The sequence below is a fragment of the Echinops telfairi genome, unplaced genomic scaffold (assembly GCF_000313985.2).
Source record: "Echinops telfairi isolate 266 unplaced genomic scaffold, ASM31398v2 ScPeMD7_7421;HRSCAF=8459, whole genome shotgun sequence".
NCBI classification, from domain to species: Eukaryota; Metazoa; Chordata; class Mammalia; order Afrosoricida; family Tenrecidae; genus Echinops; species Echinops telfairi.
Window position 1 is genome coordinate 13,150,852 of NW_022111321.1, and position 15,865 is coordinate 13,166,716.

General features: G+C 41.3%; 1 protein-coding gene across 2 annotated transcripts in view; it reads right to left on the minus strand.

Annotated features, from left to right (window-relative positions):
• Positions 1-1,416: 1,416 nt before the first annotated feature.
• The window catches only part of PDGFD (platelet derived growth factor D), a 294,001-nt gene continuing 279,552 nt past the window's right edge, over positions 1,417-15,865 (minus strand). For both annotated transcript variants that reach the window (XM_004709000.2, XM_004708999.2), the window contains exon 7: positions 1,417-5,038. In XM_004709000.2, the coding sequence (XP_004709057.1) occupies positions 4,913-5,038 (126 nt within the window). In that variant the 3' untranslated portion in view covers positions 1,417-4,912. The remainder of the gene's footprint in view (positions 5,039-15,865) is intronic.

Sequence of the window (15,865 nt, forward strand, 5' to 3'; positions counted from 1 at the left end):
CTCCCCTCCTTCATGAGCCTTTGATAATTTAGAAATTATTATTTTGTCATATCTTGTCCTGTCTGACGTCTCCCTTCACCCACTTTTCTGTTGTCCATCCCCCAGGGAAGAGGTTACATGTAGGTCCTTTTAATCGGTTCCCCCTTTCCAACCCACTCCCTTTATGCTTCCAGTATCACCATTCACACCACTAACTTTCTCAAATTGTATCCTCCCTTTTGAGTTGATGTTTTGAACCCCAATGCATACCCAATACACAGTGAACTTTTTTGATATATTGTTGATTGAATGACTAATTTTTCTAGCTTCCTCCATATTAATGTTGGCCAAATTCCTTTTGATAGAATTCAATACATATCTACCATCTTATCTATCTTATTCTGAATGTTTCATTATAATGGATAATATTACAGAATATTCACTTGATGTCTTCAACTCTCAATAGGCTATATTTTCTTAAACTATTTTGAAATTTTGCCCTATAAAATGTTCACTAGGGAAACCTAGCATCTATTCTCCTCTAATTATCCTCACTTCCTATGCCTTCCTGGCTCCGTAACTTGAAGACTTATAGGGAAAGGGTGGTGAGAAATGGCAAGAGTGTGGGGAGTCACAGGAAGTAAAGACATCTCATCAAGTCTAGAGAAGAATGAGTTTAAAACATGGACTCAACAAAAAAGTGATGATAGAAAACCTAACCTTGAGACTTTAGGTATTAAAAGAGAACATTTGTGTCTAGGCAATATTTGAAATATGAATTAAAGCCAAGGGTATTTTTAACACTTGGCTCCTGGCAAACAACATCTAACAGTTGTTCTACAATTTGAAAGTCAAATGGTTTTGTTAAAAAATGAAGATTGCTTGGCTCATAACTTGTTGTACTGGTACATTAACCTTTATTATAGACTTAGCTCTCCTCTCTTCTACTATGATTTGCTAAAGACTTCATAGAGATCTCTGTAGAAATAAAATTTTAAAGTATGGAAATTAAGTTTTCAAAATTCAGAAATGTAACTTGAGCAGCAAGCATACAGTCCCAAATTAAATGGCGTGTGGCTATTCATTGTTTGTGGAGTACATTAGGGGTTATGTTAAGTTATGGTCTGTTATGCTAAGGTATCATGTCAAGTGTATTATGTTAAATTTTGAGGGCATATGGAATCTTTAACTTGATCTTTAAAACAACAGAATTTTGATTAATGTCAATAAAGTCACTGAGTTAAAAATATTCTATATTCCAGCATATCTCACTCAGGGTCATCAAGAAACAAAATTGTATTTCCTAGGATTATATACATGAATACTAATTTATGAATTTTAATGTATTATTCTACCAGAGGACCCTAGTAGAATGTGAACAATTTGGACATCTGTTGACTTGTTCTTAGAGTTAAAATGGACACAATACACATCTCATGAGGTGAAATAAAAATTTTAATATGTTCACATTAAAACCCTATTTCTGTATATGGCTATTAAGATGTTTTACATGAAAATCAAGTTATCTGAATGAACAGAAATATTTGCTCCTTCTCCCATCTCTTTTCCTCACTCTGGCACATAGTAGCTAGTACTTTTAATGGTACAATTAACTTTCGCCAACAAATACATAAGTCTTTGCTCCCACTCCCCAAACACCCTACAGCAAGGAAAGGAAAAGAAGTGGCGAGTCCACAGGACAGTGTACAGCTGTCGCCCTGTCTCTGCGAGGATCACGGTAGAGGTGGAACCACATGCCACAGCAAACCTTCTTGCAGCCGGAAGAGCTCTCTTTATACTTGTGGCCGCTTCATGAACCTTCGAATCCAGTGCTCCAGGAAGGCAGCCTCTCCCGTGGTCTCCCTGACCTGACAACAGTGAATCGCTTAGCTGAGATGGGCGTCTGAAACGGATTTCAGTCCCCTAGGTGAGAGAAGGAGGCACAGTGTCCTCAGTGAGAAATGTCAGAGGACAATAATCCCAATTGTCTTCAAGTAGATTCCGACTCAGGTGTGGCGGAGTGGAACTGTCCTCCATACGGGATTCATTGGCTGATTTTGTCAGTGATAGACCTCCAGGTCTTTTTTGTTAAGGTACGTCTGGAGAGTCTTGAACTTCCACATTTCAGTTAGCAGTTAAGTACGCTAAGTATTTGCATTACCCAGAGAGTCCCAGAGGAAATGATATTTAATTAAAAGTCCCGTGGGGAAACAGCCATACATAGATTTCACAATAGCAACAACAACAAAAACCAAACTCGACCGGAAACTGATGGAGTGAAAGGTGGTAGATAGGAAGCTTTCAGCATGAAGTTCTCAGAAATCACCCACTCTTAGCATTTCAAATAGTTGGGTGCATTTGTATAAGTAAGTCTGCAACATTATTCAGCTTTTAAAACTACAATTGAGGACTAAATAATGGAATGGTTTTGTTCAAAAACAATATTTATTTTTCATGATAATAAGAGGCATATTACATTTGCTACAGAGAATGTTATTGAAGAAAAAAGCTTCCTGTTACCAACATGGCCAATAATAATAATAATAGAATCTACTTATGAAAGTTTTCTGCTCTACAAGAATATATTGAGTGAAAGACATTATCCCAGGAGAGTGAACCATGTAGAAATGTGGATTCATTAGGGTTTATTTTGAAATGTAATTTGTACAGTAAGCTTTTCATTCCTTTAATGGCAATAAAGGAGATTTATTGACTACAAGTTGGAAGTACAATGGAGATAGATGACCAAGGAAGAACTTTTAACAAAGGACCCCCCTCCCAAAAAAAAGAGTAAGAAAAGTGAATGAATATACTTGCTTATATTGCCCCTAATAAATAAAAAGTACAGAAAAGACATTAACTGAAAGCCATCCTGGTGATTGTAGCCAGGAAGTTTATTGAAACTTGGATCCAACTATTAGTTTTTATATGTATAGTGGTGGTGTGAGCTATCCACACTAACGATGTAACTCCCGTTGTGATTGTGGCACAGGAAACCGATGCTCTCATGGGAATCTTGTAAGAGGCTGTGAAAGTGAGTAGCGTCTGATTACTAGACTGTCTATCTGGACTATTTCTGATTTTACAGTTTCTGATTTGCTCTGGAATTTGTAGCGCATTTAATTTTACCAAAACCCTCATGATATGAAAACATTGCATGTATCTTCAATGATCATTGAATGTTCATCTCAGAGCTCTGGGAAGGAATGGGGTTCTAAGGATAATTGAGAACTGGGTCCTGAAAGCACCAGGCTTAGGAATCTAACTGCACGGAGGTCACTCATCTGACACTGGGACTTTCTCAGTCGTGTCACATGGTTGTTGTCAGTAAGGTCTGACATCAGAAGAGACCGGCTGTGTTTGTCTCTCAAGGCAGGAAGAAAAATGTAGCCCTCCTTTAGAAGCCCCCCAGTAATCTTGATTTCAGAGTTGCTCCCTTAAAGACCTTGCTTTAGAGAATGATGAATCACTTCCTACGCCTGGATTCAGTGTTCTTTAAAATAGACATGCGGGAACCAGGGAGGAAATTTTCCTATAAATACCCCTAACAGCCTCTACACGCACCGTTCTCTTGTGGCGGAGCAGGGTTGAAGCTGTGGTCTCTAGAACAAACTCCATGGGTTTGGAAAGGACCTGATATCATTTGGTTCAGAAACAAGAATTTAGAACGGTGAGTGAATATATCATTAGGGATTGACATTACTAAAATCTGGTTGTTTCATTAATACACAAGAGTTTTTAACCTATAAATAATCTACAATGGCATGGCAAGCATAAATGCCATTTTAAATCCATGTTCACGTATGGAAGAGACACACACAAAAGCAAAGTACCTCAAAGGAATTAGCAGAAGATGGAGAGTGAACACATGACCAAATAGGGGTCCTCTGAATTAGGCCATCCCTTGTCCAGTTACAGTAACACTTCATTGCTCACCTTTTAAAAAAAATACTTTCAATGGCCCAATCTTCCAATGAATACTATTTGGGAAGTAAAGTCCCCACCAGGCTCTTGAAATATTTGTTCTTGTAGGGGAAATTTGGGAAAGAAAAAAGTTCAAAATTCTGTTCCAGCTTACAAATGACCTCCTGTAGGATTATAATAATAAATCACTTTTTGAGATATGTGCCAATTAATTGGTATGCCTCAGCAAAATGAATAAAAAAGAAGACAATGACTTAATTCCTATAACACTTATATTACTGTCATGTGGTTTGGGAGACAAGTAATTATTGGATACACAAATACATGTGTAGTGCATCTCATGGAGCGGGGGGCTTGAGTTTTTTTGTATGATTTTCCCCCCATTTTATTTGTGATCAATTGAGATGTATACATAAAAACAACTTATCTTTTATTTTTACTATATGAGGTGCTTTCTTTAAAAGTGTGAGAACTGAAACTGTTTAGCCATTCAAAATCAAAATATAAACCAATCAAATTCATCTTCAGGCATTTTTAAAAAAGGCTTCAAATATTTGAGACATCCCTTATTTTGTCAAAGGATCCAAGGAACAATATATAAGCTCTGGCTATATATACTGGATAAACCATTTGATTTACCTATTTACATGTATGATGGGGTTTCAAAATGTTATTGGAAAAAATTCCATTATCTTTTACTTTCATTTTTCCATAAATTTTTGAAGCCTTCTTGCAGAAACAAGTGTCTATATTTTAAGTGAGTGTATGCTCCGACACTATTAGTATTTGCAATCCTATACGCTTGACTATAGACGTTGCTAGTTGATGATGCATCTTCCTACTTTACATAACACTAACAAAGCTAGGCTGAAACTCAGCAACCACTTGCATTCACTGCAAGACTGGCTAGTTGTAAGTTCAGGTGTTGGTGGCGAAGGGCCATCTTACCACACCCTGCTTAGACTATAGGTTCCTTCTGGTTTAATTTACGTCTATGTCCGTTGTTCCTTCATCGAGGTGGTCTGGAGCCGCAGATACAATCGCATCGCTCATGGTGATCCAGTTGAATGTCAACAAAAGCCATGCTCTTGGCTCTGCCCTTCCTCTTGAAAGGGCCAGGCTCAAACTTCAATACCTAGGACAAGAAACACATTTCCTGTTAGAGAGCTCTTTAGAGTTAGAGTTTAGAGTTAGAGTTTAGCTCAACCTTCCTCTTTTTAAGGCAAATAAATGGTTCTTCAGCCTTTGAGGATCTGACCAAAGCTATCGCATCTCTGACTATGAACATGCACACATTTAAAAAACCATCTTTGATTTCCTGATGTGAAGGTTTCCACTGTTTGCAAGAATAATGTTACCTGCCCCAAGAAAGACTTTCATGAATGCAGCAGGTATTTTCTATACTTTTCCATGGGTCTTCTCATGCCAGGTCCTATCCCAATTACTATCAGAAAGATTCTTCTGACCGCGGCCTGCGTTACAATGAATACAATCCGAGCTTCTTGTGAAGACAATGAATAAGTTGTGGGCAAACTATGGCTAAATCTTTCACGGAAGTAAAAAAAAAAAAAAATGCCCCAATGAGGGTTATTTGTAGCCACAAATAAATGAAAATATTATTATGCTCTTTCATATTAAGATACAATAGAATTAATACTTCAAATCTGATTCAGGCTCCACATTTTTCTTTATACATTGACACCTGTATATCAATAAATTTTTAAAATTTACCAAGAATATTCTTAACTACTTAAATTAATACATTTAAACAGAATCTCTTAAAACATTAAGTTTTAAAAGAAGCTAACTTTTCATTCCTGCAATAACATTATTAGATTTACCTGGTAAACGATCCATTTTTTTCCCCCCACATAAACTTTATAATTGGAAAACTGCTTCTTTTCTTTATGTTCCTAGGGACCTGTTACCTTTTGGGTTTTGTCTTATTTTTTCTTTCACATTATAAACTCTGCAGTGGCACCACCAAACAGTTCTGTAGCACTTCCCAGCCCGAGGCATTTGTACAGACCCTGTTTTATTGGTCCTCGGTGGTTGTGGCGGGGGCGAAGGGGACGTGTCTTCGTGTCAGTGCTACTGTAACAGAAACACCACCAGTGAATGGCTGTAACACACACGGTTTGCTCTCTTCCACTTGAGAAGGACTGAAAGCTAAATTCAGGGTAATCATTCTAGGGGAAGGCTTTCTTTCTTTGATAACTTAGTTTAGAAGCAAGGTCCTGTGTTTGTTTTTGAGTTTCTGTGGGCTCAGCACTCCTTGAAGACCCCAATCTCTTTTCACATCTTATTCTGGGTCCAGGAGGTGGCCAGCTCCAAGACCACCGTAGGGTTTAGGGGTAAAGCTCTACTCCCAGCGCTTTTGTCTTGGCGCTAATAGGTCCTTCTCTCTCTGCTTACTTCTCCCTTCTTTTATCTCTGGTCAGGTGATGCAGGGAAGCTCCTTTTACATTGCATCAGGGATCAGGTCTGTAACACTATTAAGAGTGTGTCATCCACCCTAATCCATTTACAATTGATTGACTACAACAGATCACATTATACAGATTATTGTGTAATGACACAAACGCCAAATCACTGATGATCACACGCCATGAAGGTTAACACATTTTTTTTGGGTGGGGGGGGGGCACAGTTTAATCTGTAACACCTCATCGGTCACAAAGTGAAGGCACCACTATTCCCATTTCATAGATTACAGAATTGTGATTCTGAAAGAGGCTGTCTTACCTAGGTAGGACCTTTCAATAAATTTGACCTAACACCAGACCTGTGCTCTCTAACACTCCGGGACCCCGTGCCTCTCTCATGTGTCTACAGTTGTTTTCTATAATGTATTTTGATGGTAGCGAAGTTCAGTGCTCTGCTGTTACCTAGTAAATTGGCTTTGTGAATCCACCAGCTGGCCCCCGGGAGAAAGGCCTGGCCATCAGCTCTGTGAAGATGACAGCCCCGAAAACTGCGAGGCGGTTCTGGTGCTTCACAGGGGTCATCATGAGCAGAAATGGACTTGATGGCCCATGACAACAACTGCTTCGCTCTCTCACCGGTATGTGTATGTGTGAGCTGACGGGGAGCCTGCTATGCTTTGCTCGTGATATTTGGAGAGGCGTTAAATCAGGAAACTATTGCTTTAGCTTTGGTAGAATTCTGAAAGTTGGTGTTAGGTACCATCCAGCCAGTTGTAACGGACAGCAAGGACCTAACACATCTCAGTAATCAGGTGGGACCGGTCCTTGGAGAAGGACATCATGCTTGGGAGGGTGGAGGGTCTGTGGACAAGAGGAAGCCCCTCCATGAGAGAGATTGACACAGTGCTTGTAAGAGTGGGCTCAAGCACAGACCGTACGGCATCCCCACTGTTCTGCACCCTACGTTGGATTGGCCGCAATTTCCTCATCTTTACATTACCCATTTAAAAGTTATGAGCACACAAAAGCATCAACGAGGAAAACTAGCCCCTAGCGGCCTCAGCACTCCTCCATCCTAGTCTGTGGACCCCTTTCTGGGAGCATGTGAGCTGCTGTTCCCCGGGTGGTCCAAGGAGGGAGAGAAGGAATCACTATCTACGCTCAATGGTCAGTCCAGCTGGGGACCCTGGCCTCTGCTAGCACCGAATTCTGGTGCAGAACATACACTCCATTGGCAGCAGAGCCTGCCAAGCATAATTTTGAGCAAAGAACAAAATGGGGTTGGGGCAGGAGGGGTAAAGGAGGAGATCCTAAGAGAGTTCATGAGACATCAAGATTCAAAAATATCTGATACAAGTACATCTTGTCCAAACATCAATTTTATAGTTAATTCAACTGTTATATTTTCTCCTAAAATCCCTCTCCATTTACAATCTGTATCATACAATTCTACATGCTTTTCTATGTATTACCCTTAGGAACTGGATTCTGAGCACTTTGGAAGCAAGGATAACCATTGGCATGTGTGGATGTCTAAAGAGCAACACATCGTAGTGCCGGTAGTGTAGTGGTTATGCACTGAGCGGTGATCTGCAGGGACAGCTAGTCAAACCCCCCAAGAGCTCCATGGGAAAGAGACCAGACTTTCTACTCCTCTCAGAAACTCACAGGGGGTCGCTATGCATCAGTATTTGACTCGATGACAGTGAGTTTGATTTTGTTTGTCGGTAGCAACCCTCTGAAAGAGGTATTTCTCGAACCCCTCTGTTGTTACCTGCTCTCTAGTGGGCTCTCTCCTCATGGGCACTCCGTTCCCAACAGAATGCCATTCTGCCCAGTCCTGCATGGCCTCCACGAGCGCTGTCGATGGGGTGGCTGCGATCCACAAGGCTTTCGGGGGTTGATTCACAGAAGCAGGCAGTCTGACTTAGTCTGCAGGGCCGGGTCAAACCCTTTCCACGTCATCGGAACATGCAAGCCTCCACTGACCAATGGGTGCGACTCAGAAGCATATGGTGCTTTGGCAGAGAATTGGACCTAGGATTTCCATGAACCCCAATCTGAACATATCAAGTTAATTCTGACTCATGGGCACCTTTCATAGGGTTTCCAAGACAGTACATTTTGAGGGGAACAGGGTGGCCTCATTTTTCTACTGTGGAGTGGTTGGTGATTTTGAACTGCCACCCTTGTGGTTAGCAGCCCCAAACTTATCCCACAATGCAGCACAGCCATCTTCAGTCTCCCATATAGAAGGCGAGAATGCTACCACTGAATGACAACTTCCCTAAACCCTTCCTTTATGGGTGGGGAGAGAAAGTGACACTTGCCCAAAGTCACAAAACTAGCAAGGAGTAGAATCAGAATTTGACTACACATGGTCTGGCTCCTACCCTTCCCAGAAAATATTTTGTCTGTATTGCTCAGCAGTATGGTGGGGGCATTGCAGGTGCTAAAGATACACACCTGGATGAACACAGTGGACGATGCTACAGACATAGAGTTGATCCGAAGGGAATGGCTTCCTACCCTCTCCTTCTGTATCTTCAGGAGTCCTGGTGGCACAGTGGTGAAGAGCTGGGCTACAATCCACAAGGTCAACAGTTTGAAACCACCAGCCACTCCATGGGAGAAAGATGGAGCTTTCTACTCCCTTAAAGAGTTGATCTTTAAACTCAGAGGGCCAGGTATACCCTGTCCTAAAGGGTCTCTCAGATGGCAGAGATTCCAGAGCAGCATTTTTTGTGTGTGTGTGTCCCTTCTAGCCCCACCCCAACAAGCTAAGAGGAGCGGAACAAAGTCATCTCTTTTGTTTTTACCCTTTCACCATTTTGATAAAAAGGTCAAGTAGAAAGAAAATGTTTTGAAAATGATGATGGCAACATATGTACAAATGTGCTTGATACAATTCATGTATGGATTGTTTTAAGAGCTGTAAGTGCCTCCAATAAAACGATTTATATATATTTTTAAAAAAAAGGTCAAGTATGGAGAGCAGAGTTTTGATGGCATTTGTTTTTCCTGTACCTGCCAAGCTCCCATTGCCCTCAATCCTTTCTTCAAAAATGGGGAAAGAGAGAGGCTAAATTCTTTCCCACACATCATCTATAAAGAACAAAAGACATTACTTCTTCATGTAAAAATAAGTAGTCAAAACAATGGATAAGGAGCGTGTTATATTTTGGGGTATGAAATAGCACATCCTATAGCACATGAAAACAACCCTGTGTTCCCATCTTGGATCACAGAAGTTATTGAGGGACCAGTACCCTGCTTGTTTGCCAAGAAATTTCCCAATATTAACCAGTTGCTCCTGTCTCAGATCCTTCCACCTGTTAGCTAGACTTGGGAGTTAGGGATGCAGGGAAGGGAAATGACACCTGTGAAGCTGCACACGTGATAACTGTCATCTGCTTGAAGACCGTTATCACAGCCTCCTACTTTGTGATGACAGGATCCTGTAAGGTCAGCAACCTGTCAATTTGTTTCTCATTTGATGGCAAGCAACAATGTGTGCTTTGGGATGAAAGCACAAATCCGGGCAGTTTTTCTAACCAGCTTCTAGATCGTTCAGGGATTTTCCTTGTGTTTTATATTAAGCAATGTGAGCACACTATATATGTGTTTTGCTGATAAGAAGAGAGAAGTGAATTGGCAGACACTTTCCCAGACAAGGCAGGAAAGCTCTACTTGAACACAGTGACCATTGGACTGCTTTCCTGGCTGAGCACAGCACTGACGTTCAGAGCTCTCAGACCATGTCATAGTCTTAGGTTCAGGTAGACAACCTGAAAGGAGGAAGAAAGCAAGGCTGACTTTCAGAGCACGGGAAGCTAAAAGAAAAAAAGAAAAGCCTTTATCAGAGAAAGTGAACTGGCTGGTTATGGGTAGCTGGTCACCTTTAAAGGGATAGAACCGCTGAATTAATTACAGCTGCTGGAGGATGCGTGTTCATAAGTACCATCCGAAAGTGCATTCCCAATTTTCAGAGCTGAGATTCACAGATGCAAGCACACATATTGAATTAATAATCCACTGAGGGGCAGCCAGCCATTTTGTATCACCCATGGGTGAAAATGAAAATCTTGACTCGTTTTCATTTCTTGGAAGACTACATAAGGCCAGTGAATGAGTGAGCCACTATACAATATCAAAGCTGCTCAGCTTTGCAAATTACTGCACATGAAAAAATATCTGACTACCGTAACTTGCCGTGTTGCCAATAAACCACGGGATGACTCATTGCTATAAAACAATTATACTAATAAACAAGTACCTTGCAGCGAAGCTCTTGGCTGAGTCGGGCTCTTGTTTATTGAGAATATAAAAAATGGATGTTAGGGCCTTGTAACCGTTCTCAAATTAATGGCTGACATAGGAACCCAAGAACATATTTCAGCACAAATATATTGTGTAAACCTGAATCATTAAGAGTTTATTTAATATTTTACCCAACTTCCAAAGCAGGCAGTCTTCAAGATTCATAATTTCTTGCCTTAAAAAAAATGCTGGTTTTGCTTCCATTTTGACTTCTTTCTCCTGCTTACAGACTATTTGGAAAGTGCGCAGAGCATCCGGGGTTTTTAGGGAGGGTAGGAAATGAATCGGAAACCTACAGGCTGAAATGCTTCTGAGATGGGGTAACATCATTTTTCACCTTCAGGCTGTGTTGCAGCAAAGAGTGAGTGTCCAAAGGAAGGGCTGAAATCAAGTCCAAGGACCCAGTCCTCGATAAGAAAGACACATGGTGACAAACGGTTCCTCACTGGCATGCGGAGAACTAATTTGAAGGTGACATAAGAGGTTATAATGGATCGCAATGATCACCGCGTGACACCCTCCCCACACCCCGGGGTGAACAACAGAAACATGGGTAAAGGAGGCAGCAGTTGGTGTCAGATATGAAAACAGTAATGATTTATAATTTATCAAGGGGTCATGAGGGTGGAGGGTGGGGGAAGGGAGAAAAAGAGGAACTGATACCAAGGGCTCAAATAGAAAGTAAATATTTAGAAAATGATGATGGACAAATATGCTTCATACAACTGATGTGTGGAATGTTATAAGAGCTGTAAGAGCCGCCAGTAAAATGATTTTTTAAAAAATTCTATTGAGCCTTGAAAATACAGTCTTAATATCTATGGACATTACTTTTGGTTAAAAAAATTTAAGAGCTCCCTGGGATTACAAGGTAGTACATTCCTACTTTTATAGAATTAAAACGTTTAAAAATATTGATAGCATTTTGAGGAACAATATGTTCAGGCTATCCACTGAGGACAACATAGTAGAAGCCTAGATGGGCATGGCATGTAAGGACACTGCATTCGCACTGAAGTTTAGCACTGCATCAGCATGATGTAGAACCCCGGCATGGCCCCAGTGCGTAGGCACTTGGCTGATAACTGCAAGGTTTGTAGTTTGAATCCACCCTGAGCCCTTTTGGAAGAAAGGCCTGGCAATCTATGTCCTAAGTCAGACATTGAAAATTCTACGGAGCACAGAACTTCTCTGATTGACATGGGTCCATATGAGTTGAAATTGATTTGATGGCAGCTGGTTGATTGATTTTCATTCATGATGCAGCTCAGATTTTCTCTGTGGCAGGAAGGGGCACAGCATGGGCAAGTATCATGGGCAAGGCAGGTTTTCTGAGCCTTGGCAGGAAGGACCAATGTGTAACTAGATATAAAAGACAAAGGATGTGAACATTTTAGAGTGTTTAAATAAAGACCTTGGTCAAGAGCACTTGACAAGTATCTCTTCAGGGCTGTCAGGAAGTTAGAGAGCAGCAAGCCAGGCCATACTCTAGCAGGTTGTCCCCACCCTTATCATGTGCTTTTCAGATGGCAAGATACACAGGTGTGACCATTGAAAGCCATGGGTGGACTGACTATTTTACAAGCAGTCTATAAGGATTAATCACTTGAGCTGTTATCTTTATTCTTGTGCATATACCTAATGATTCAATAACCAATCTTTTAAAGATATATATACAATTTCATTATGACATTGGTTTTTTTTAGGGGGGGGAGGTGGGAAATAGAGCATATGATTTTAAAGGTATGTAATTTTAGATCTGCCAAGAAAGTCAAAATTATAAGGTATGATGGGGATTACATATGGAACCCTGAAGCCCTAGGAGGTTTGAAGTGGTGGGCCCTTGGTTGCATCCTCAGGGGTCAGGAGCTAGAACCAGAGCCCACCTCTCCCTTCTTCCAGCCATGTGATTTTCCACTCAGCTGTGCTCTCTCTGAGTATGAAAAACCGGAAAGGCAGAAGAGGGCCTGAGTAGTACTCAAAGAGGGAGGAAGGGAAAGAAGCTCAAGGCCTCTCTCTGAGCTCAGGAAATGTGTTTTAGAAAAACAACAGAAAAGAAGAAACTATATATGAACTGACTTTGTACAGTTAATGATAATCATGACTTAAAAAACTCCCTGACTTTTTGACAGAAAGTAGAAACTTCTTGAAAATTCTTCATCCTAGGTCCCCTGTCTCCAACTGCAGTTTTAGGAAGGTTTGTTTCAATGGCAGCTGCTTAAAATATATTTAAAATGACACATGCTATTTTATCTGAGCTCAAACTCTGATACCCTATTATTTCCTCTATCTCCAAATATTTAGACTACAGAAACATTTTTTTTTCATGCAAATGTAAAATTCTCTATTAAAGCAGAAAGAATTCTCCTGAATCAGGCCTGAGACCCTATGGCTTTCCAGTTTTGCTGGTCTTAGGACAGGCGTGATATTAGTTGCGACCAGTGTTAATAAGGAGAGATGGGTCTAGACCTCCTGGCAATATGGCAGTCACTCAACATGTATGACTATTTGCATTTAAATTAGTAATGCAATGAAATAAATTAAAAACGTTCATCTCTCACTTGGGCTACTCACATTTCGAATGCTCTATATCACACGTGGCTAGGTTACCTTAGTGGAGTGGGCCCCAGTCGAGAATTCTCATCACTGCAGGAAGTTCTACTGGTAGAGCTGGTAGTTAGTTGTTCAGGTTTCTGACAAGATCACATACTTCCTATTTACTCCATTAGTGAGAGGAGGGGCAGAGAAAATACACTTCTCTGTCTCTTTTTCTGTTGTTTCCTATGTTGTTGATCAAATGGACCGAGCCAGGGGCAGGGGTGGTATAGGGTGGGATGTAGGGGTCAACTGAAGAAGAACAATACACATTACTTTAAAGTCTCATCCTGTTTCTCAGGAATATTCTGTTCTTTCATTACGCAATACCCAGGGGAGAAGGACAGGATGCTTGGTAAAGCAGAGGGGCACTGAGGGAGGAGGAGGTCCTAAAGGAGATGGATGGACACGGTGGCTACAATAACGGGCTCCATCACAGGAACAATGGTGAGGATGGGCCAGGACTGGGCAGGGTTTCATTCTGTCGTGCCCAAGGTCGCTATGTTTGGACCCCACTCGGTGACACCGAACACAACAAGTATGGGAGAAAGGCCTAAGATCATAGTCTACTCCAATTGTCAACACAAGTCATGTCTCCCGGGAAATGATCTTTTTAAAAACCACTCTCCAAGTGTCTGTTAACTCCTACTTGTTCCAAGAGGCATGTTGTGGAAAATAACAAGTCCAACATGATGTCTGAAATGTTTGAGAACATAAAGTTAGAGAGCTAGAAACAATCTCTTGCACAGTGCTGAGTGGTAACGCAGCTTCGAGCAGAAGCAGCACGGCCCGTGAAAAGAGCCGGGACATCAGTTTCATTAGGGACCCTGTCATTTCCTGGATTCCACTGCTTCACTGTTAAGCAGTAAACTATTTGCAGAGAATCACACCGGCCTGATGAGTGATACAAGGTCCAGTCCCTCCTGTAAGGATTCTTCTTCTCCTAGAGACTCATTGCACATCTCATCAGGGACAGCCACGAGAGCCACGAGCTGGGGAAACTAGCCTCTTGTTCCTCCGAGACAAAAATACAGACGGTGAAGTAACAGAATAAAGGACTAAAAACTTTCCCTGAAGACCCTGCATTCAAGCAACCCCCATTCCTGGAAATGGCACAAGCTTTCTGCTATTTTCCACAAGGCATTCAACGGAGCGATAGGTGTGACATACTTCAAGGGTATTTTAGAAGTCGAAGGGAAATCTGACAGGCCTGTTTGTTCCAGGTATGCTGGTACCGACTGAGTGATTGATGTTGTTTTGTCCCTTTGCCCAGGACCTGGCAGAGGGCTTTTGTGTAGAGCTCTGCCGAGTTCTAGAAGGAAAATACTAAGACACAGGTTTGAAAGAGATGGCTTTAAAGGACAGTTTCAAACGATGTGATACTGGAGACCCACTCAGGTGACAGAACAAAGGGACCCAGGGTTTCTCATATAGATATGAATTGTGAACAGACAATGTATAGGTAACAGCCATTGTGTGCAGAGACAAAAAGGAACTAAGAGAAGGAAGTGAGTGGGCCCTTCAGAATTCTTCAGAATTCAATGCCAGGGAGGGAAAAAGCCCTGGGAATGTGGTTAATGCTGCTGTTTCCATAATAAGCTGTCAGAAAAATCACAATAAGCAAAAAAATAAAAAATTCAGGAAAGCAATCAGTGCTAAAATAAAGCATTCTACACATACTATAATGATCTACACTTAAATATTCTTCCCCACATTTTGCTAAATAGATTTGTACCATTTCCTACATCTAGTTGGGCTCATTTGAATTTTGACCTGGTTATTGCATTCTGCATTTATCCTTAGGGTATGCATAAACGTTACAGAGGTCGTCAGGTTTTCGAAGCAAAAGGTAGTGTCCAACCTAGGGTTCTTCAGGTCATACCCACACAAAACACAATGCACGCAGGTGGTCGCATTCTCTGGATATGAATAGTAGGCCTCCTTCTAAGCCTGGCCAGTGGGACTTTCATTTCTCAACTTCAAATATCATTGATGACCTACCTATTTTCATTTAGGCCAGACATCCTCTCATAACTTATCATTATTTTTAAAGGAAAAGAAAATCCACTTTTGCAAAGTTGGAGGTCTCACTTAGGGAGAATTATCTGTTCCTTCCATCATCCACCTGTTAATCTACCATACAGTGCTGACTTGTGGGTTGCCAATACTGGAAGCTATGTACTGGTTGCCGAGGAGTTTCTAGACTAAAAAAAAAAAAAAAAGCCTCGTGATCTATTTCTAAAAGTCAGCCAATGACCGTTCTGTGGATCACAATAGTCTAATCCTGTGAGCACAGGATCACAATAGTCTGATCCTGTGAACACGGGGTCACAATAGTTGATCCTGTGAACACGGGGTCACAATAGTTGATCCTGTGAACACGGGATAACAATAGTCTGGTCCTGTGAACACAGGGTCACAATAGTCTGATCCTGTGAACACAGGGTCACAATAGTCTGATCCTGTGAACACGGGGTCACAATAATCTGATCCTGTGAACACGGGGTCACAATAGTTGATCCTGTGAACACGGGGTCACAATAGTTGATCCTGTGAACACGGGATCACAATAGTTGATCCTGTGAACACGGGATCACAATAGTCTGGTCCTGTGAACACGG